This window comes from Salminus brasiliensis, chromosome 6 (genome assembly GCF_030463535.1).
Source record: "Salminus brasiliensis chromosome 6, fSalBra1.hap2, whole genome shotgun sequence".
Classification (NCBI taxonomy): Eukaryota; Metazoa; Chordata; class Actinopteri; order Characiformes; family Bryconidae; genus Salminus; species Salminus brasiliensis.
This window is the reverse complement of record NC_132883.1, coordinates 36,657,949-36,678,771: the sequence shown is the minus strand read 5'-3', so window position 1 is coordinate 36,678,771 and position 20,823 is coordinate 36,657,949. Positions and strand designations below refer to the sequence as shown.

At 39.7% G+C, this 20,823-nt stretch overlaps 2 protein-coding genes across 4 annotated transcripts; both read left to right on the top strand.

Moving 5' to 3' along the window:
- Positions 1 to 915: 915 nt before the first annotated feature.
- Positions 916 to 12,628, top strand: nr2c2 (nuclear receptor subfamily 2, group C, member 2). 3 transcript variants are annotated; one of them, XR_011979836.1, is made up of 16 exons: positions 916 to 1,096; positions 3,312 to 3,439; positions 3,991 to 4,092; positions 4,305 to 4,505; positions 5,624 to 5,729; positions 5,898 to 6,077; positions 6,267 to 6,414; positions 6,586 to 6,676; positions 6,856 to 6,986; positions 7,128 to 7,302; positions 7,493 to 7,614; positions 7,751 to 7,890; positions 8,891 to 9,028; positions 9,523 to 9,628; positions 9,983 to 12,324; positions 12,436 to 12,628. XR_011979836.1 is itself a non-coding variant. In XM_072682233.1 (15 exons), exons 2-15 carry the CDS (start codon positions 3,380 to 3,382, stop codon positions 10,155 to 10,157), a joined length of 1,875 nt encoding a protein of 624 aa, XP_072538334.1. In that variant the 5' UTR covers positions 916 to 1,096; positions 3,312 to 3,379; the 3' UTR covers positions 10,158 to 12,395. The 3 variants fall into 3 exon arrangements, 1 of the variants encoding a protein (XP_072538334.1); XR_011979837.1 differs by lacking the exon at positions 916 to 1,096 and adding an exon at positions 1,863 to 2,630; XM_072682233.1 differs by lacking the exon at positions 12,436 to 12,628 and having other exon boundaries at positions 9,983 to 12,395.
- Positions 12,629 to 14,944: 2,316 nt separating this feature from the next.
- mrps25 (mitochondrial ribosomal protein S25) lies at positions 14,945 to 18,405 on the top strand. The gene is made up of 4 exons (XM_072682232.1): positions 14,945 to 15,177; positions 16,795 to 16,901; positions 17,023 to 17,110; positions 18,025 to 18,405. Exons 1-4 carry the CDS (start codon positions 15,044 to 15,046, stop codon positions 18,215 to 18,217), a joined length of 522 nt encoding a protein of 173 aa, XP_072538333.1. The 5' UTR covers positions 14,945 to 15,043; the 3' UTR covers positions 18,218 to 18,405.
- The last annotated feature ends 2,418 nt before the right edge of the window (positions 18,406 to 20,823 follow it).

The window sequence follows — 20,823 nt, the reverse complement described above, 5'->3', positions numbered from 1 at the left end:
TCCATTAGCTTCAGACACAGCCAGCACTTTCAATTAAAAAGGTTAACCATGCTAACCCTTTCCACTGTCGAAAGTGCTTACGGTTTTAGCCGCGCACACCAGAACAACCGCATAATAAATATACTAATGTTTTGGCTCATGTGCACTGCACTGTAATAACAATAATTCAGCTTCAATTGGTCAAGGGGATATTCCACAAAGCAGGATTATTGGACAATCCTCAAATTTAAGCTTAATTTCCAAAAGCAAGTTTTAAAAGTTAATTTAGCTCAAAGCTGAGGATTGTAAGTTATCTTGAAAACAAGAGAAATATTGTTTTTGTGAATTACTCCTCTGGTAAGTTTGTAAAAAAAGAAAAAAACTGTGATGCAAAAGGCCACTCGTGTCACAGGCTCAAAATAGATACACTGGCCAGAAAATATGAATAATATAATTGAATTAAATAAATGAGTTATGATTTAGAAAAAAAAATTAAAATGTAGTTTTTATAGCGTATTTCTTAAGAAGTATACACTTTGTTTATTTACTAATAAAATACAATGTTTCTTACACTCGCCAGAAACACAACTATTACAAACAAGAACAATATTAATAATAAGAGGAAAAGGAATAACAATATATACTAAGTGCTTTTCCTTTTCTTCTTCTTCTTATTGTTGTTCTTGTTTGTAATAGTTGTAATAACACGAATGTTACAAATACGTCTTTACAGACGTTATATACACTTATAGGTGTGTATAACGTACGCACGGGCCAATCAGCGTTCTCGCACCCTGATAACCAACTGACAGACGTGAGCGATAGCCAATCAGCGCTCTCTCAGGGAAGCAGACGGGTGACGTCGCGCCGTCTGGCTGCCGGAGCCGCTGCCGCCGCTGCGCGAACGAAGAGAACCGAGGCGGGCGGCGCGAGCAGAAAAAAAAAAAAAAAAAAACACACACACACACACACACACACACACAACGCAGACACGCACACACTCCTCCCAACAGGCCGAAACGGGGTCACGAACTATGACCTTTCACAGTGCAAAAAACAATAACAAATAATTCGTAACAAACACAACGGGGCGCGCCTGCATTCGCCAACCTTGCAGGTAAGTCGTGTTTTATTTCGGAGTAATGCTGCTTTAAAATCAGCTGAATAATAAGCGCGGATTTTTTCCGTCCAGTTCGCTCGTGCACCAAAGGCCCGGTAACGGCAGGCCCTAGCTCAGCTCCAAACCCGGGCGATGCTGCCGCTGCCGCTGCCTTCAGGGATCAATTAACGGCTGATGATAAAGCCTGCCCTGCTGAAGCACGGCCGTATACACACACCGACTGTTTACACACTGTCTGCTCGCTGATAAGCAGCATTTTCGCGCTCGCTCGGTGTGTTTTTAGTGGGAGGAACCCGAGCGCCACACCAGCAGTTAGCTAGCTAACGCGAAGGCAGTGCTAGCCGAGTTAGCGCGTTAGCTTGTATCCTAGCTAGCGCGGGTGAACCCGACCCTTTTACCTTTGCCTTCCTGGGGGCGCTGGGCGGCTTTTTTCGGTTTTCATCGCAGCGCGTAAAACACCAGACGCGTTTGCTTTCCCTCGTTGGAGGTCGCCTTCGTTGCTGTCGCTGGTTTATGTGAAAACGGGGTCGTCTTTCTTTTAATTGATTTAAGCGCCGACTGAGGGTTTGTTGTCCTGGCGCTGGCGGTCAGCCAGCTTCTCCATTTTGTGACATTTTTAAACCCTTCATGAGGCCACGGCGTTTGGGCAGCCTCTCAGCACTCGGCATATGTTTTCTCCTCGCATGTCAGCGGTGTGGATGAGTTATACCATCAATAAAACAACTGCATATATATATATATATATATATATATATATATATATATATATATATATATATATAAGTCGTTCATGTAGTTTTATTGGGATGTAGTCTGTATCACTGATGAACTGATGGCCAGAGCTAACCCGTCCCCTAAACACGCTGCTATCTTCCACTGGTTTTGGACCATTCTAGTCCCAGCCATTCAGCACTAGCTACCATCAGAGCATCGTCTTAAAAAGAGGCGTTTTGATTCACACCAGCCTCCGTTACAAAATACTACCCCTGCCCCCGTGTGCAATAAGCGATAAACGTCTTAACTGAGAGCCGAGTATTACAAGGGCAAGGGCACGTTACGTAAGCACTAATATCAAATAATGATATTAATCTGAGCTGCTTTGACCTCACATACACGGGCAGCCTCGGTCCAAGCTGCCCTCAGGCACCGAGATATGTACACTGGGAACTGGGAGTAAAAATAGAAATGCCTGGAGATATGCAAGACGACACTGAACCTGCTGGCAACTGCGATTCATTCATCAAGGGTGGGATTTAGACAGTGTCCAGACTCGGGATGAAACAGTAGGGAAACACACGTCCTAATGCTAAACTGTACACTGGTTAGTTTCTGTGTGTTGCAGTCCTCATACTACAGTTATGTGTATTTTTAAAGGTAGTAAGTATGTTCGTTAGTAAGTTCGTTGCCATCTCCATAGAAAAGCACTGCTAATACAATGGGGTGCAAAGCATTAACTAGAGGGGTATAAAGCCCTGAGCATTAGAGGAGCAGCGTTCCCTGGAGTGATGGAGCTCCACCCAATACCTTCGGGGTGAGTTGGAGTGGAGTTTGTGATCCCGAACTAATCCTCTATCATGTTGTCAGTGTTCCAACATCTAGTGTAAAGCCCTCCCAGAAGAGTTGAGGCTGTTACTGCAGCAAAGGGAGCGAACATCACCATCATCAATACACTTCATTTAAGGAGAAATGATGGATGAACAGGCCTTTCTTGGATATACTGTGAATAGGAGGTGAATTTCAGGACTAGGTTGAATTTCAGGACTGGGAAACTGAATGGTTTCCCAGAAAGAGGTGAAGTGTAGTCCTTTCAATGGAGAATCGCCAGGCAGAATGCTCTGTAGTCCAAGACTAGGCTCAATCCCTGTCTGGGAAACATGTCAAACTGCCTATAGAGTTAAAGCCTGTGTATAGACTAGGAAGGTTTTTTGCCACTGCTACAGTTTAGTCCAAGACTAGGGTTAATCCTCTGTAGAAAAGCGACCTAGAATGCATTTGCAAACCACTATGTTTCAGTATTTTTCATAGCTGTGATAATATGGTGTAAAGCATGTGTCTGGTGATTACACAGAGCCCTTGATCTTGGGCCGAGACTGACGATTATATTAGTAATTAAGTAATCTATTGATATTTTTTTTTTGGCAATTAATTTTTAAGAACCAACAGGCAATAAAAATGGAACTGAACAATAATTTATCATGCATAATTTATACAGGTGGGACTGTTAACAAATGCGGCACTGGCCTTGGTCCAATCAGACACCAGTAATGACCTTATATCGCCATGACAACCAGTGTGGAGATGCTGGCTCAGCAGATAGTGACCACTGAGCAGGTTGCAGAGGTGAGTGACGTGTGTGTGTGTGTGTGTCTGAGTGATAATTATTAAATAGCACACTCTTAATGCATAGAAATTCCTGGAGAGTTGGCCATAGTTGTTAGTTTGAAGGTGGTGTTGGTGAGTGAGCTAGACAGATGGCCTGTTTTTCTGTTTCTTTTTATCCTCAGGCGTTGTTCTGGTATAACAATTGTCAACAAATGGAAGAAAATCAGTGTGAAAATCAGTCCATATGATAAACATCTATGATACCATGTGACTGACGTATATCCAAATTGCGTTTACTTGAACTCGGAGAGTCTAAAAAAATCATAAGCATTTTAATTTGATCTACATTTTGTCTTATGTGAAAGACACAGTGTGATATTTGTTTATACCGTGAGGTTTCTTGTGTAGGATGACTGGTCACCATGGAAACACTGCATTTGACCCTCTAAGGAAGAGTTTAGCAAGACAACGTCTGACCCCATGTTTCTCAATTTGCTCTGTCTGTATGCGATTAGGATGATATTCTTTGTGGTTAAAACATGCCTTTGCGTGCACATATGCCTTTGCAGATGCAGTCTTCTCCTTCAGACAGCCCAGTGATGAATGCCTCTCCTCAGCGCATTCAGATAATCTCCACTGACCCCTCAGTCACCACGCCTCAGAGAATACAGGTACACACACATTGCATTGTCTTACTGTGATAAACAGGATGATGGATTTTTACACAGTTGTCATTCATTCTCCACACATATAGTCTTACACCATTGAGAAAGACATATACAAAACAGCTCTGTGCACATTTCCACATTTCTGCACTGATCACGCTAAAATGAAACCTCCATAATAACAATTATGCTTCTGTTGCTCTCACTTATGCATTCAGATTGTGACTGATCAGCAGACAGGCCAGAAGATCCAGATCGTGACGACAGTGGATCCTGCAAGTGTGCCCAAGCAGCAGTTTATTCTGGCTGCTCATGATGGCACAGCAGCAGGCAAAGTCATCCTGACATCCCCCGACAGCCCCAGCACGAAACAGCTCATCTTTACTACAGCCGACAGTCTTGTTCCTGGACGAATACAGGTACACACATGCTAATAAAACGCATGACCAGCCTGACATTGTAGGGTCTGTGAAGCATTTGTTTAATTATTGTTTGCAGAAATGAAAATGAATAGCTCTGTGACACATCAAAGTACGAAACAGATACAGAGTTAACTGAGGAGGAAAGCAGAGTCACCCTTAACAAGTACATTACCATTACTGGTGTTGGCTGTAGCTTTCGCTTATCTTAAAAAGCAGCCTTTATCTCTTGCTAATGCCTCTAGCTTCTGCTAAATTAACCCACATCATTTAAACAATCTGTGGGTGTTTTACTGACCAAGGCTGAATGTTTTCTGAATAATATAAATATTATTTCAAAATGATTCCTTGCAGCCATAAGGCTTGATACTCTCTGCCTTCACTGCCATTGATCTAAACAAATTCAACTGTTTTTTGACTTCCAAAGCTTTTTGGCACCAATGACTCCACCACCACAACATTTGACGGCAACTAACTTGGTAACTGGTTTCAGTAGGTTGACATTACAATTTCATTAAATATTTCGAGTGGTGCTGCAAAGGTTATGGTCAGCAATGATCTACGTTTTTTTTTTTTAAGTAATGGCAACCCTCTACTTTCCAGGTCACTCAGTCATGTTGGTCGTCATGTATGTTTAGCCGAGAACTGTTGTACTCCCCCTATAAGCTCTAAGTCTAAGAGTTGTGTGTTTGAGGGAGAGAATGCCTAGAAAGCAATTGTTTGCTTCAGTCAGAAGTGGCAACCTGGAAATGTGTCTATGGGAAATTCCATATATTGCTGAATAGTGATCAGTCAGGGGCACATTTGTATTTCTTTTAAAGCAGCGTTCAAGGCTTGGCATTAAGGTTTATCAGGGATTTATTTCATAGACAAATACACTCACATTTTGTCCAACAGTTGTTATGAAAAAAGGCAATAAAGATTTGCGAATAAACTGCTTTTGCAGTAAATGGCCACTAAGCAATTAATAGTGTGGCGGTAAAAAGAGGAAATGACTGTCCTTAATTTCTTCTAAAATGTTCTGAAACACACAGGTGTCTTGCCTAGTTGCCTAGTAGTAGAGGCCAAAGCCTCGTTGTGCTTTGCAGTGCTTCCCTGTGTGACCCCTTGTGCTACAGTTTGTTACAGATGCAGTATCTGTGGAGAGGCTACTGGGTAAAGGAGGAGAGGTGGGCAGACCGCAGCCTGTAGAGTACTGTGTGGTTTGTGGAGATAAAGCCTCAGGTAGAAACGCACACACTCGTACCATGACATACATCTTCTACAATTTCACAAACCCAGTACAGCATACATACGTCCAGAAACGGACTTAGTACACTTTAAAATGTAACCAGATGCATTTGATGCCATTTTAATGTGTGTGTATGTGTGGTTGTGGTTGTGGTTATTCAGGAAGGCACTATGGTGCTGTTAGCTGTGAGGGCTGTAAGGGCTTTTTCAAGCGAAGCGTCAGGAAGAGTCTGACTTACAGTTGCCGTAGTAACCAAGACTGTGTGGTCAACAAGCACCATCGCAACCGCTGCCAGTTCTGCCGGCTCAGGAAGTGCCTTGAGATGGGCATGAAGATGGAGTGTAAGGGTTTTTATTTGTTTTGTTTTGTTTTGTCACTGACCCTTATAAGTTGGAACTGACAAAGGTGTAAACACAACTTATGAATGAATTATGAATTAAACATTTGCATGTTGGTGAATGTGCATCTGAATGTGTGTATTAGTCAACAGTTTACAGATTTTTTGAAGGTTCTTGTGTGTGATGCTGCAGCTGTACAGAGTGAGAGGAAGCCATTAGACCTGCCCAGAGAGAAGCCTGCTAACTGCGCTGCCTCTACTGAGAAAATCTACATCCGAAAAGATTTACGAAGTCCCCTCATAGCAACGCCAACTTTTATCACAGAGAAGGACGGCACACGGTAAAACTTCTTGACATCTTTGTTCAACTCTGGGTCAGATGTATGTGCCTTGATGTCACCACAGTATGCACTCACAATGCATCAAATTAGTTGTTTGACTTACTCGGCAGATTGGAACTTACAGGCTTTGTTTTTTTGTCATGCCCTCACTGGTTAAATTTGTCCTTGTAGTTCGGGGTTATTGGACCCTGGAATGCTAGTGAACATCCAGCAGCCTCTAATCCAGGCCGATGGCACGTTACTCCTTGCAACAGACACTAAGGTAATAACATCTTTCGGTATAATAATTAATGGTTATAAATATGCTAATGCTATAGAACATGTTTTATAATGCATCAACATCCTCTTGGATTGGTTTACTTTGTTCATAGTATTTGGCTTGAAACCATGATGATATTTTGGTTTTAATATGGTAACTGTGCTGCTTCATTTGACCTTCAGGCAGAGACCGGCCATGGCGATCTTGGCACGCTGGCCAATGTGGTGACCTCACTGGCCAACCTCAATGACTCGCTTAATAATGGAGATACCTCAGACAGCCAGCAAGAGGAGTCAGCCAGTGAAATTACACGGTACTGTGTGTTTGTGTGTGATGTTTTTTTGGGTATACATACTGTATTTAAAATAGACAATCCTAAAATGTGTGCTTGGTGAAAGGTGTGTGTATAATGACTTTATGTTGACTGTAAAAACATTGTGTGTCTTTGACACAGTGCCTTTGACACCCTGGCCAAAGCATTAAACCCCAATGAGGTGGCTGAGGGGCAGAACCTGTCAGAGGCTGATTGTGTGGGCGGGGCCACAATACAGGTGATCAGCAGAGATCAGGTTACGCCTCTTATAGAAGTGGAAGGTCCTTTACTCACAGATACACACGTCAGCTTTAAGGTTGGTGCAAACTTTTGCAGTTTTAACTTGATATCTCCCGATTTCTTTTAATACATTTTATCTAGTGATCTAGATTTTATAAATATTTATAAATATTAGACACTGGAAAAAACTTTTATTTTACAAGTATTTTATTTAAAAAAATGTATTTCACAGCATGAATGTCTCTTTTACTCTCTGTTCTCTTTAGCTGACAATGCCCAGTCCGATGCCTGAATATCTGAATGTACATTATATTTGCGAGTCTGCATCTCGTCTGCTTTTTCTCTCCATGCACTGGGCGCGCTCTATACCAGCCTTCGTTGCTCTCGGGTTAGTGTTGCTGTATGTTTTGTGTTTTTTATTTTATGTTTTTTAACAGTCTGTATCATTGTGCTAAACACCCTTTTTGCCTTTACCCTGTACCTGTACATGTATTCTCCTTCTTGTGTGTATATTTGTATTGTAGGCAGGAGTGTAACACGTCTCTGGTACGGGCATGCTGGAATGAGTTGTTCACGTTAGGTCTGGCTCAGTGCGCTCAGGTCATGAGCCTCTCCACTATCCTGGCTGCCATCGTCAATCATCTACAAACAAGTATACAGGACGGTATGTCCGTCCTTACGTGCTTTCAGTGCCTTAGTGTTGTAGAATAACAATGACAAGTTGGTTAAAAAGACAACCTGGGCTTTAAATATCCTGAGGATTATTTGTATTGTAACTTCATCACATTCCATGAGACTACACAAGTTAACACTTTATTTGGATAGTACATGTTGGATGCTTTGTAGATAATGAACTTAAATTTCACTTACGTTCTACTAAATTAAACCATACCGAAAACCTAATCCTCGCTCTGGTCCTGACCCTAATCCTAACACTGTTGAGAATCAGATGAGTTTAACCAGATAGCCTGTTTACAGTTTAAGCATCTGTAGATAATATGTGTCGCACTACAGCGTACTATCCAAATAAAATGAGAACAATGAGGTTTTAAAGCTTTCTCTTTTCTCCCATAAATGTATCACGACGAATCACGACAGACTTAATTAAACTACATTAGAAATGTACTGTTCTAAACAGCCTGCATGGGCCAACATGTAGCAGTAGTTAAAAAAATAGGTATGCATACAATATCAGAATTCCCATCTGTTGCTACAGATGTTTGCTTAAAAAATATTTGCGTTAGACAGTAATTAGATTTGATTTCTATTTTTTTTTTTACCAGTATTTGATAATACACTATGTTCAAATGTTTGTGGACACCCCTTCTAACAAATACATTCTGCTGTAATAATTTGCACCCATTGCCTGCACGGATGTGCAAATGCACACACAGGCAGCTTGTCTAGTCCCTGTAGAAAAGTACTGCCATTAGAATAGGACACTCTAGAGCAGATAAACATGAACCGGTTGGCACCATGCCTAATGCCAGGCGCAGGCTAGAGAGGTATAAAGCCTCCCAGTATTGAGTTGTGGAGCAGTGGAAGTGTGATTGATTGTTCTCCATTTAATACTTATGACATAGTACTTATGGATTGGGGGTAAGGTGGGTTGTTGATCACCCAACACATTCTGACCTCAAAGAAACTCGTCTTCTGTGTTAAAGACAAGCTGTCTAGTGAGCGTGTGAAGCTGGTGATGGAGCACATCTGGAAGCTGCAGGAGTTCTGTAACAGCATGGCCAAGCTGGAAACAGATGGCTATGAGTATGCCTACCTGAAAGCCATTGTCCTCTTCAGTCCAGGTAAACACCTTTTCCCTTTCCTCTTTTCTACAGAGACTAAGGAGTTACCGTTGATTAAATCATGGAAATCATAGTTTCTTTGCTTTTTGCAATCTAAGAGTTTGATGTAGTATGTTAATGAAGTTTTAAAATAAACTTTCAACTGTTTAGTCCATGTACAGAAGCTAAGCTGCAAAAAACAGCTTGAAATTTTGGTGTATGTATATGAATCTACAGTTTCATTCCACCCCGCTAAACTAAAGTTACAGGAAGTGCTTTAGTCTGGACTGTTGTTGTTATTATTATTATTATTATTATTATTATTATAATAACCTCAATTGAAACAGAGGTTATGTACATAAATCCATCTTAATAGATTTCTGGGACAAGACACTAGTTATTAAACATTGTTATAAAGCTTAATCTGTATTTTGGGCTCTTAATTAAAAGATAATTTAAAATTGAAAGATACCAGGACATTCTGGCGGTGCTGAAATAATCCTGTATTTTTCTAGATCATCCAGGTCTGAGTAGCAGCAGCCAGATTGAGAAGTTCCAGGAGAAAGCGCAGATGGAGCTGCAGGACTATGTGCAGAAGACCTATCCAGACGACACTTACAGGTACACTCTTTGATAGGGATGTCCTGGGGCTTATCCAGGTATTCATAAGAGGTATCGTAAAGCATCAAGTATTAGTTATATTAAGTCTTCTCTATATTAGATTAGAATGTTTATTATCCTCCAAATAGGCAGCTTGTTTTCACAATGCAGTGTAAAATGAAAACATGACCTTGAGTTCTCCTTTAAGCATTCGTTTAAGTGTTTTACTATGGTTTACTAAGTATAGACGGGATATTTACACTACTAAATCACTGTTTCACACCATTGTTTAAAAGATTTAGTGGATTTAGTGTTGAGTTTGACCATTTCATCCAACATCTTGCTCATAGTTGCTTGTTCTGATTGAATTTGCAGGCTGGCACGAACTCTGATGCGTCTGCCTGCATTGAGGCTGATGAGCTCCAGCATAACAGAGGAGCTTTTCTTTACTGGACTAATTGGAAACGTACCCATAGACAGCATCATCCCTTACATCTTAAAAATGGAGACTGCAGATTACAACAGCCAGATCACTGGCCCTACTGCATGACCACAACCAGACCTCTTTGGACCTGCAGGTCTAGACTGAAATCCTGCAGCTCCTTTGCCTTCATGCTGATGGATGCAAACGTTGTGAAGATCATTTGTTCTTCTTTTTTTTTTTCTTCTCCTTTCTTTCATGAACATTGTGTTTTCCTAATGCAAGCAAGCTCTGCCTACGTAAGAGCCGTAGCAGCAAGGCCATCTGACTAAAGGTGGATGTTACTTAAGATTAATGCATTGTAGTTTTCTGAAAGTGATGCATCATGGAACTGGGAGTTCTACCATCTGGACATTTTATTTTTCCTTCTTTAGGGCTACTTGGAATTTCCACCATGTACAAGACTTTGTATTAATGATGACCATCAGTGTATTAAGGGTTTCGGTGGACTATTATATAGTCCGCTGGCATTCGGTAAGCATCTCCATAGAATGTAATTATGGAAGTTAGTCAAGGCCGCTTGTCCACATACAATTCATGAAGCCTTGAGGTAGTTTCTTCAAAAATCACATCAGTGTCCCTATAACTTGAGGATGTTAAAATGAGAAGCCCTGGATCAAATCTACAAGACATATCGGAGTAAGACCTCTGATCTAGTTTTTTTTCTTTTGCCTTCCACAGTCAGATTAATAGACTAGCACTTTTGCTTTCAGCTAGGTTTGGACTAAATAGTGATTTGATGAATCACTATTTCAAAATCCCCTTTAGCCTAAATGTATGTTTGATTGGGGCCCCAAAATGCCCGATACACATGGAGCCTATGTCTCCAACAGCTATAATATTTTCTTAGTTTGTTTGTTTGTGTTTCTTGCAGCCATACTAGCCTGATCTTTTCACTGATATATTACAGAACACCTCTGCTATCCGGACAATCAGCATACAGTAGTATGATGCACTTATTCTGGCTGTTATGTCACACTTTTTCTTTCCTCATTCATCTTGCGTACATTAGAATATGAAGGACTGGTGATAGTTTTGTTGTTTGTTTGTTTGTTTGTTTGTTTTTTTTCCTTCTTCATAGACTTTAACTTTTTAACGTTTTCTATGAAACTATTTATCAACTCGAGTCACGTCAAGGAAGTTCTCCGTTTACTCCACACCTCACAGCATTCATCTGTGACTTTACCAGCTGGTTTCTCGTAGCTAGGATCCACCATGTTTTTAATTTATTTCTCGCAAGCCATTGTTGCTCAGCGTGTTTCATACTATTATGTCAGTCGCAATCATGACAGCTGTGTCTTCTGTGAAATGTACTCAAAGTACAGTCATGCACTTACGAATATTATACGAAATTGTGAAATGCAACATTTTGCCTTTTTTTTTTGAGGGGGGAGGGGAGAAGGTAAACGACAACCATAAGGTTCTAAAAATCTGCTACATACCTGAAATGTATATGTACTGTATAATAGCCTACCTAAATATTTGGGTTTTAAACCCGTCAAGACTGTTTTTAAAGCTGTTGTGATAACATGTTTAATGAGATTTATACTACATGTAATTTCATTAAAATGAATGCATGTCCATTTTTTATCTGTTTTTTTTTTCTTTCTCTGGCAATGAGATGTTAAGCTGTTTTGTATATAGTGCATTGCAGTGCATGGGGTAGCTTAATGCATTTTATTAAATGCTGTATCAAGGTGGAGTATAATTGTTGTGGCTTAGAAATATGTATTTATCTGCCAGAGACTAATGAATTAAAGGCAACTGTTTTTTTTTTTGTTTGTTTTTTTTTTTGTCTTCAGTTTTTTCTGTTTTGTCTTTGTTTTGCTAAATTAACTCATTTATGTACCTTAAGAAATGAATGACCTCAGTGTCTTGTCAACAAAGACTTTTTAAAAAAACAAATATATATATATATATCTACTGCTAATGTAAATTACTGTTATCTGCCATCACAGACTCCTTTTTTTCCATTAAGATCTATGAATTGTTGTGGTTAATCGAAAGTTTGAATTTTTAATTGTACAGAGTAGAGTAAGTATTGGCGAGTATTTATAACCTTTTGATATTTCCCTATTGCATGATAGTTCCCTGTTGTTGTATTGTTGATTTCTTGTTCCAGGAAGGAAAGGCAGGAGACCAGAGATGTAGGGAGAAGGTGTTTGTTCTGCGAGTGCTCAGTGTCAATGTCCCATCTCAGTCTAAAGGAAACCAGTTTGTACCCAGGTCTTTATAGGTGAAAAACAGTTGTGTGTATTCATTAAACAGATGGCCCTCATTAACAGGTGGTCACCTGTATGACCCTTACATCCACTTGACCCCTTTTTTTTTTACCTGTAATCTACAGAAACATCTTCATATGGCACCGGACCCATCCTTACAAGACAAGGCAACCACATTCACCATTCGTGTTGGATGGAATTTGACCTCAGTCTTTAACCCATTGGTGCAGTGAACCCACGTACCAGGGAGGGTGAAGGGCCATGCTCAAGGAACCCAAAAGTGACTGCTTGCCAAGCCACAAGCCTGACATAAATAAAGCCCAGTGCCCGCAAACACTGTTCTAGAGTGTTCATCCTCTGTACACTGATCTTTCATTTACCTTCACACAGGAGTGGGCCTACTTAATTTCACTGCTCTAGAATGTTCTGCCCTCATTCACACACTGTTCTAGAACATTTCGTCCTAATCATATTGTTCTAGATACCCCCCTCACCCCAATGTATTCTTGTTCTATAAATTTAAAGCCAACTGCTAACATTAGAATGTCATTGCCTTTAAACAGAATGGCTGAGATGTAGTTGTGGTTTCAGCACCTTGGAGAGCAGTCCTGGAATGGCTGATTCCCATTATTTAGGCAGGGCTATCCCATTCCTCGCTGTTAGAGGGTTGCTCACCTACACAGATTCATGGCTGAGCACTCGTTGTCCCATTGTCTTCATCTTTGAAACGATTAGAGGATCTACAAATGACACCAGTTGTGTTGTTGGTGTCGTTTTGCTTAATCCTCTCGCTTTAATTGTTGGCTGTCTGCTGATATCTTTTCAGTAGCAGATTCTTTGCAAGCTTTAAGCTTTTTTGTTTTGTAAGTTGTTAAAGTTTTCCTAAAATAACAAGAAAAATTGCAGTCTATTGTGAAAGCCACATATGTAGTCAATGCCATACTGCATTTCATTTAGGACTAAAGTCTGGTGAAAGTGTTAATTGCACTTGACACACCACAACTATTACAGTTGGGCACAGTTCTATTACTGGTTAGCGCTCTGAAGGGGTTCCAGTGATATGTTAGCACCAATGCATATAAACATTTTCTGGCCACTCTAGATTTGTTTTTTAACTGGTATACAGTAGTTTCCCCTTAAATGTACAGGTTTCACTGTGCATTTCAGTAAGGAGCTGTGGCACAAAGCAGCTGCCGCTGTTCCCCATTTCTAATTATTATGTATCTAGACCCCCCCAGAAGGCCCAGAGTGACCTCTTCCTTTTCTTGGTCCCATCTATTGTAAATTCAAATGTGATTGGTTAATTGCATTGTCAATTTCTAATGATGGTGTTGGAAATTGTCTTATGCACTATGCTGAAGTTTACACAGAGAAAGAACTGCATTTATCTCATTTCACAGGTTAATTAATGTTTTTTATGACAAAACACAGCATTTAAAGCTGCATTAGGCCTTCAGTCCAGCTCCTGAAGGCCTAACCAATAGGAGAGCTTGCTTAGCTATACCCTACCTAGATACTACAGGGAGCAAATTCCTGATTGGGCTTTTTTGTTTCAGGAGTTTTACCCGTTTGTTTCCAAACAAACCCAAACATTGAAGTTTACATACAAGCATGCAGTGGTGGATTTTGGTAGGGTGGTATCTGAAAGTCGAGGCAGAATGTCATCATCATTCCCTGCACACTACTCAGTTCTCGTAACACACTTTGTAGCATCAATCAGCAAAGGCTTTTTTTCTTATTTGCTGCACCTCCTCTGCATCTTTATCTGTGAATTTATCCTTCTACTCATACTCTGACAGGTGCTAGATATAGGCTAAATAATGCCAGAGGCCTACGGGCCTAAATATCTCACACTTTCCAATCTGCAAAGTCAGTCTGTGAAGGTCTACATCGAGATGGGATGATATACTTCATGACTTTGCCTTACAGATATTTTATACCCAAAAGTTTTTAGATGTCAGTTTCAGTTATAGTTGTGTATATTTTGTTAGCAATAAGGTAGCTGTGCATAATGAGACTCTTTCATACGGGTGATTCCTTAATTAGGGAAACTCAGGTCCCCAGGTATTAATTTTTTATGTTAGAAAACTGATATCACAAAAAATACAAGAAACGACAAGAAATATCTTACATATTAAATATATTATTTATTGCACCACTAAAAAACATTATGCGCTGAAATCATCATGATTTCCATTTCTAATGTTTTAGACAATATTGTCTAAATGTCCAATATTTTGGTACTTTGGCCTTAATCCAGACTTTAACACTTAGATTAATAAAAAATCCATAGATGAATACAAAACAATATTACATATAATGAATTATTAACGTTCATGTCTATTAACCGTTTGCATTTAGGCCCTCAGAGGGTTTGGAAGGTGTGCAGAAGGGCTGCTGAAGGTGCCGTACTAGCTAGAACCGCCCTTGCAAGCATGATTCTACTGAATTAAAATGAGATAATCACACAAATACCACGATGATTTCTCTCTCTCTCTCTCTCTTTTTTTTTTTTTTAGAAATAAATATCAGTACAGAACAAACTGCACACCATTACAACCTCCTCCCCTCAGTTTAACGTAATTACCCTCCAACCCGCAAGGTGGCGGCAGCGATTTCGTACAGTCCGAGCTACATGCGCCAGAGTCACAGATGGAAAGTAGGAACATGAGCTAGATTCTGCACAGAAAGATCACAAACACACACACGCGTTTTAATTAAACAGCTGTAATCATGCCGATGAAAGGAAGGTTCCCCATACGGAGGACCCTGGAGTACCTTCAGAAAGGAGAAGTCGTCTTCAAAAATTCAGTGAAGATAATGACGGTGAATTATAACACGCACGGGGAGCTGAGCGAGGGAGCAAGGTCAGTCCGCCTCGGTGAACCTCTCCTGAAAATAACCTTACCCCTTCTTACCCCTTCTTACCCCTTCTTATCCGAGTTACCCGTTTCCACCTTCACTTCTGAGGCCAGAGAGAAATTACTGCCCCGTTTAGCTAAAGTGGAAAATGAAAATATGACTAATAAGCAACTAAACAATCTAATAAATCTGCTCATTCCCACAGAAGCGGCAGCAGCCGGCGTTTATTTTCTAAATATTGTTTCTCATTTTTTTCTAAAAGCATATATATTATGTTACATATAGCGTACAGTAAAGCATACGTGAATACTGTAAAGTAAAATAGTAAAATAGTGTACAGTTATTTGGGGAAAAAATCATGTTTACTATCAGACTGTAGTGTTAGCTGTTTTTTATTTACAAATAATTGTAAAAAAAATATATATATAATAAATAATAATTTCTTGCCATGTCAGATGCCTCATATCCGTACCTCAGTAATTTTATTACCTTGTGGCTTTATGTAATAAAATCCTCTCGGCAGTGTTCCAATATCCAGTGTAAGGACTTACCTAAAGAGTCGAGGCGACCTGGCTTACAGCTAACCCCTGATTGGGTGACCAGCCCCTAGAGTAGCAGCCAACCCTCCGTCCTTCAGTTAAGTTAGTTAGTCAGTGCATCCATCCATCCACCCACCTATCTATCCTTGTTTGTGCCAGAAATTGGCCACCTTTGGCCATAACGCCCTAAGCGTTACATGTATGTATATGTGTATATATATATATATATATATATATAGACACATTGGTAGCAACAGATTCTTAAAAAACTACTATTCAAATACTCCCCGTACTGAATACAGTGATTTTTATTCGACATCTGCTGCTCTTTGTCTAATTGCACTGTTTGTTATTAAGCGTGTAGTTGATCTGTGCTTATTAGTCACTAACAGTATTCCCGATAGGCTTAGAAAAGCGTGTATCATGATAACAAAATTGATCACGATACGATAAAATATCATGATAAAACCCCCATATGACTGCCAAGCACATGCAGGAAGGTTGACCTGAGTCAAAAGGGTGGTGCTTGCACAAACATGATTTTCATGGAAAACCTTGACTCGTCCTTGAACTCCAAAGCATCTGAAGTATGCTACCGAACATCTAGAGCCAGACAGTGCTGTGGACTGATCAAGTCAAAATAGAACTCTTCGGCCACAACGAGCAAATGTAGGTTTGGAGGGGAAAAAAAGGAACCGCATTTCATGAAAAGGGCACTGACTGTGAAGCGTCAGGGTGGATCTACGTACCTGCCCATGGGTATGCAGCTTCTATAGAAGGATAATGATCTCAAACATGCCACAAGATCCACCCTTTACTAAATAAACAGACTCGATTTGTTAAAAAAAATAAATAAAAGCTTTTGGAATGGTCCTCACACTGCCCTGAACATTTGTGGATCAACTTTGTAGACAAGCTGTGCAGACAACGACTCAAGAATATCGCCGAACTAGTTGGGGACCATTCTAATAACAGAACAGCAGTGGAATTCTTATCACATTCTGTAGCTCTGGACCTGCTTTCTTAGGCATATTTGAAGAATCACCATGGTTTAACTTGTTGGCTTTTTCTTGTGCATTTCAGGAAGTTTGTGTTCTTCAACATTCCACAAATCCAGTACAAAAATCCATGGGTTCAAATAATGATGTTCAAAAACATGACGCCGTCCCCATTCCTCCGGTTCTACCTGGGTATGTACATTTTTATTATATATTTCCCCTGACATACAAATCCAGAAACACTACCATGTGTCAGTCGGCAGTATTACTGCTAAACTTTGCTGTGGTGGTTTCTGTGTGAACAAAACCACAGATAGCGGAGAGCAGGTGTTGGTGGACGTGGAAGGAAAGGACTATAACGAAATAACACAGCATGTGAAGAAGATTCTGGGCAAATCAGAGTAAGTGTTTTTTTTAGTTTTTTTTTTTGCCAACAGGCCAAAAGTGTTATTACAAACTTCTGAGAAACAAAGATTAGCACCACCGGTTTGTACAAATGTCCCTGTAGTTACTAAATAATACACCTTAGTGTGTAATAAGCCTTTCTGCATTAAGGGGTTAAGGAATATTAGCTAATAATTATTATGACAAGTAATTGAGTAATTTCTTTTCAAACAAAACTGTTAGGTACTATGAAGAGCCTTGCACAGATTCCAGAATACTGAAAGGAATAGAGAAACACAGCTGCAAAGAATGTTTGCCAATTAAAGCAGCAGTATGTGAGAATTGTTTTATTTGCTCATGGGCTCCCCCTACAGTGGTGGAGACTTCTTAACTTTTACACCACTGTTCTAATACGAAGCATACTGTGCATTTCTTAACAAGTATAAAGTGAAAACCAATATAGTAGATAATAGGATTTTACAGACCCTTGAGTTGTGCATTGTTTTTTGTTTCTTTTTTTCTTGCGAAAGGTCTCATGCAGCTCCACCAAAGTTCCATAGTTCAGTAGCAGTGTTCTGTCCCGAAGTGGCAATGATTGACGTCGTTCTGATCCGATCTGATCCAAGTCATAATGAATAGTACCATCAGACTTTGAAGCTGCTCTTTTAGCGTAAACATGCTGCATAGTATTGCTTTAAGTAAGCAGATGCTACTTGGCTAGCTTTATGACCTCTTTTGCCCGGGCCTTGAGACTTGATGATATATGCAGTATATCGATATATATATATATTTGATTTTAATCGATTTACAGTGTGATCAGTGCAGTGATGTTGTGGCATGTCTCACAATGTTTCTTGTCATATTGGCACAGAAAAAAGCAGACCTCCTAGCTGTAAGTCATGGACCCCACTTTCCTCTTTTATCTTCACAGTAAGGTTCTCCAGGCTGAAGCTACGGCCAAGATGGAAGCTTCGAATCCAGCAAATTTCGGACCCAAGAAGTACTTCCTGCGGGAGTGCATTAGTGAAGTGGATGGTCAAGTTCCGCACCCTGGCCTTGTGCCCCTGCCAAAAGAGATGACAGGCAAATACAGAACCAAAATGGCTGCTAGTTCTGAGGACTAAGGACTGTCTGGGATTTTTCTTCAATGCCTGAAAAGACTGAAGTCATCTTGTGGAAAAAAAAAACTTTCAGTTTTATGTCAGTGTCGTGCAAAAGAACTGAAGAAATCATTAGAAATATGCAGCCTTGGCACAGTTGTCATTTTTCTTTTGTTACATTAAAAATGAGAAATAAACTTTTGTTTACAAGATGTTGGGACTTTACCGTTCCAAAATCAGTCTGTGCAGCAGATTGATACTGATTTCTTAGACTGCCGCAGTGTGCAGCTTTTTTTTGTAATGTAATTTTATTTTGCCATCCGAATCATTTACATAGTAACAAATATAAAAATGTAAATACTTAATTTTTAACCTTATGCAACCTGTTTTATCAGCATCTGTGAGCCAAGAAGCATCAAAAGCTAAAATCAGCACTGATGATTAGATGTGATATTCTGCATTTATGAATCAGTAGATTAGATTAGTGTGTGTGTGTGTACATGTCCACCAAGACAAGACAAGCTGTTGTTAGCTGTGTCTCTTCCTGTGAAGTAGCTGAGAGGTTAATAACATGTCGCATTTATCTGAGTGTTTTTTAAAAGGTAGCAAGTAGCTCTCAATCTCCAGCAGCTTTCTGAAAATCCCTGTTTACAGAAGAACACAAAAATGTCCTCAGCAGGGGGCGCTAACATCTCAAACATATTTATGTAAAATTCTTCAAAAAGCAGGTGTTTGAAATTGTGCCCTATTCACTATTGCCTATGTGTGAAAATCCAGCTCACTATATAGAGCACTATTACAGGAAACAGAATTCCACAAGATTGTGTGGTTGTGTGTGAGCTCTTTTCTGTGTAATAGTGGAGTGCATCGCAAATGGTAAACCAAACCAACATGGCCTATTAATAAACCATTGCTATTGTAAATCTGGCAACAATGGTCTCGTAAACAGTCAGAATGTTGGCCTTTCTTTGAGAAGCTGTATGCAAATCTTCAAACCAAACAACACAATGGATTATGGGTATTCCATGTCTGTTTAGTGTAGATTGTTTGTACACTATACATTTCGATGCATTGTGGGAATTTTACAGTGCACTGACATTTGGGCACTGTTTTCAGACACCACTTGGCAGAATCCCAAAGTAGCACCCTATATAGTGAATAAGGCACAGTTTCGTACATAGCTAGTGTCGCAACATATTTAGCTTAAATACAACACAAAGCTAAAACACATTTACTAACACTGGAATTCTCGGTGTTTAAAGTGCAGTTAAAAGGGTTTTAAAGGGTGTTTAAAGGGCAGCTCTCTATGACCCCATAACTCATCAGGCAGAAGCTGTGCCTTATTTACTATATAGAAAAAAAAACATACACTTTGGGGTTTCACCAAAGTGCACTGTAACAATCTCATCATTTTCAGAAATCTTAAAAAGCATTCGTGTGTGTACAGGAGGTTAAAATGCAGCGTTTTAAATATATGCAGATACACATGGACAGGTGCTTCTGTTAGCTAAACTGCTTTACTTTGCAAAAAACTGAATTAATAATTTTTTTAATAAAATCAGCAGCAGATGATATTATTAAAAGCATACAATCTCATTAATCAGCAGGTGAGAGTTTCTGTGGAAGGCAATGTTTTCATGAAATCACTTCTGTTAAATAGTTACCAAATGTGAACTGTTTAGGGTAACATAATAGAAGCCAATCTTTAACCACAGATGTTACTAATATACTGCTGGGAATATCATGGTCTCCAGTATAACTGCAATACTAGCATTTTGTGATGCAGACTTACTAAAGTTATCATCATGAAAGAAAAAAATATACATATGACCCCTGTCATTTTACTTGGTCGTTTTTATTAGTGCAGTGTTTGTTTGTGTTCTGATAGCTCTAAAATGTGAACAGGCATCTTTATTCAAAAGCTACCAGACATTTCATTCACGTTAGCCACAAGCACATTACTTCGGCCTACTTGTTAGAAGAACATCAAGGCGTGTTTCAGGAACGTTCTGCGCTTGGCCCTGTGCAGACGTGTCTTCTTAGTGGTACAATTGACATAGAATACTGCTTGTTTTGAGATAAATAAACCTCAGTCTCAACACAACAATCAAATAAACATTAACGCTCTTAATTTTCAATTGAAGTGAAATGGTTTGTAGAGGAAGGACATTTGAACAGCACAGAACTGATTTAGTGTTAGACAGGATATCCATTTCAGAGCGGAGGTTTAGAGAAAATAAGCATACATCCAACACTGCCATCGAAAAGGACTGCAAAAGTCTGTAAAGATACAGCATAACCATATAGAGAAGCTTTGCAAAGCTAGTTCAAGTTGCGATTAGTTACATTAATAACATGTAAAGTGGGGCGTTACGATGCTGTGACTGCTTGCCTATGGGACATTCCACCACTTTTGCTTCCACAAGTTTGTTGCGTGTGGCATCATACTAAGGCCAACATGTGAAAAGGGGTTTCGTCCAAAGGTTGCATTCCTAACTTGTTAGTCTGCTAACAAACTGACCACAAAGAAATTTATACATGTATGTAGTAATGCCATACATAACATCTGCATGCAAGGGTCATCGTACATGCTTTGCCTTTGTGTCTCCATGTTTACATGCTAACTTTAG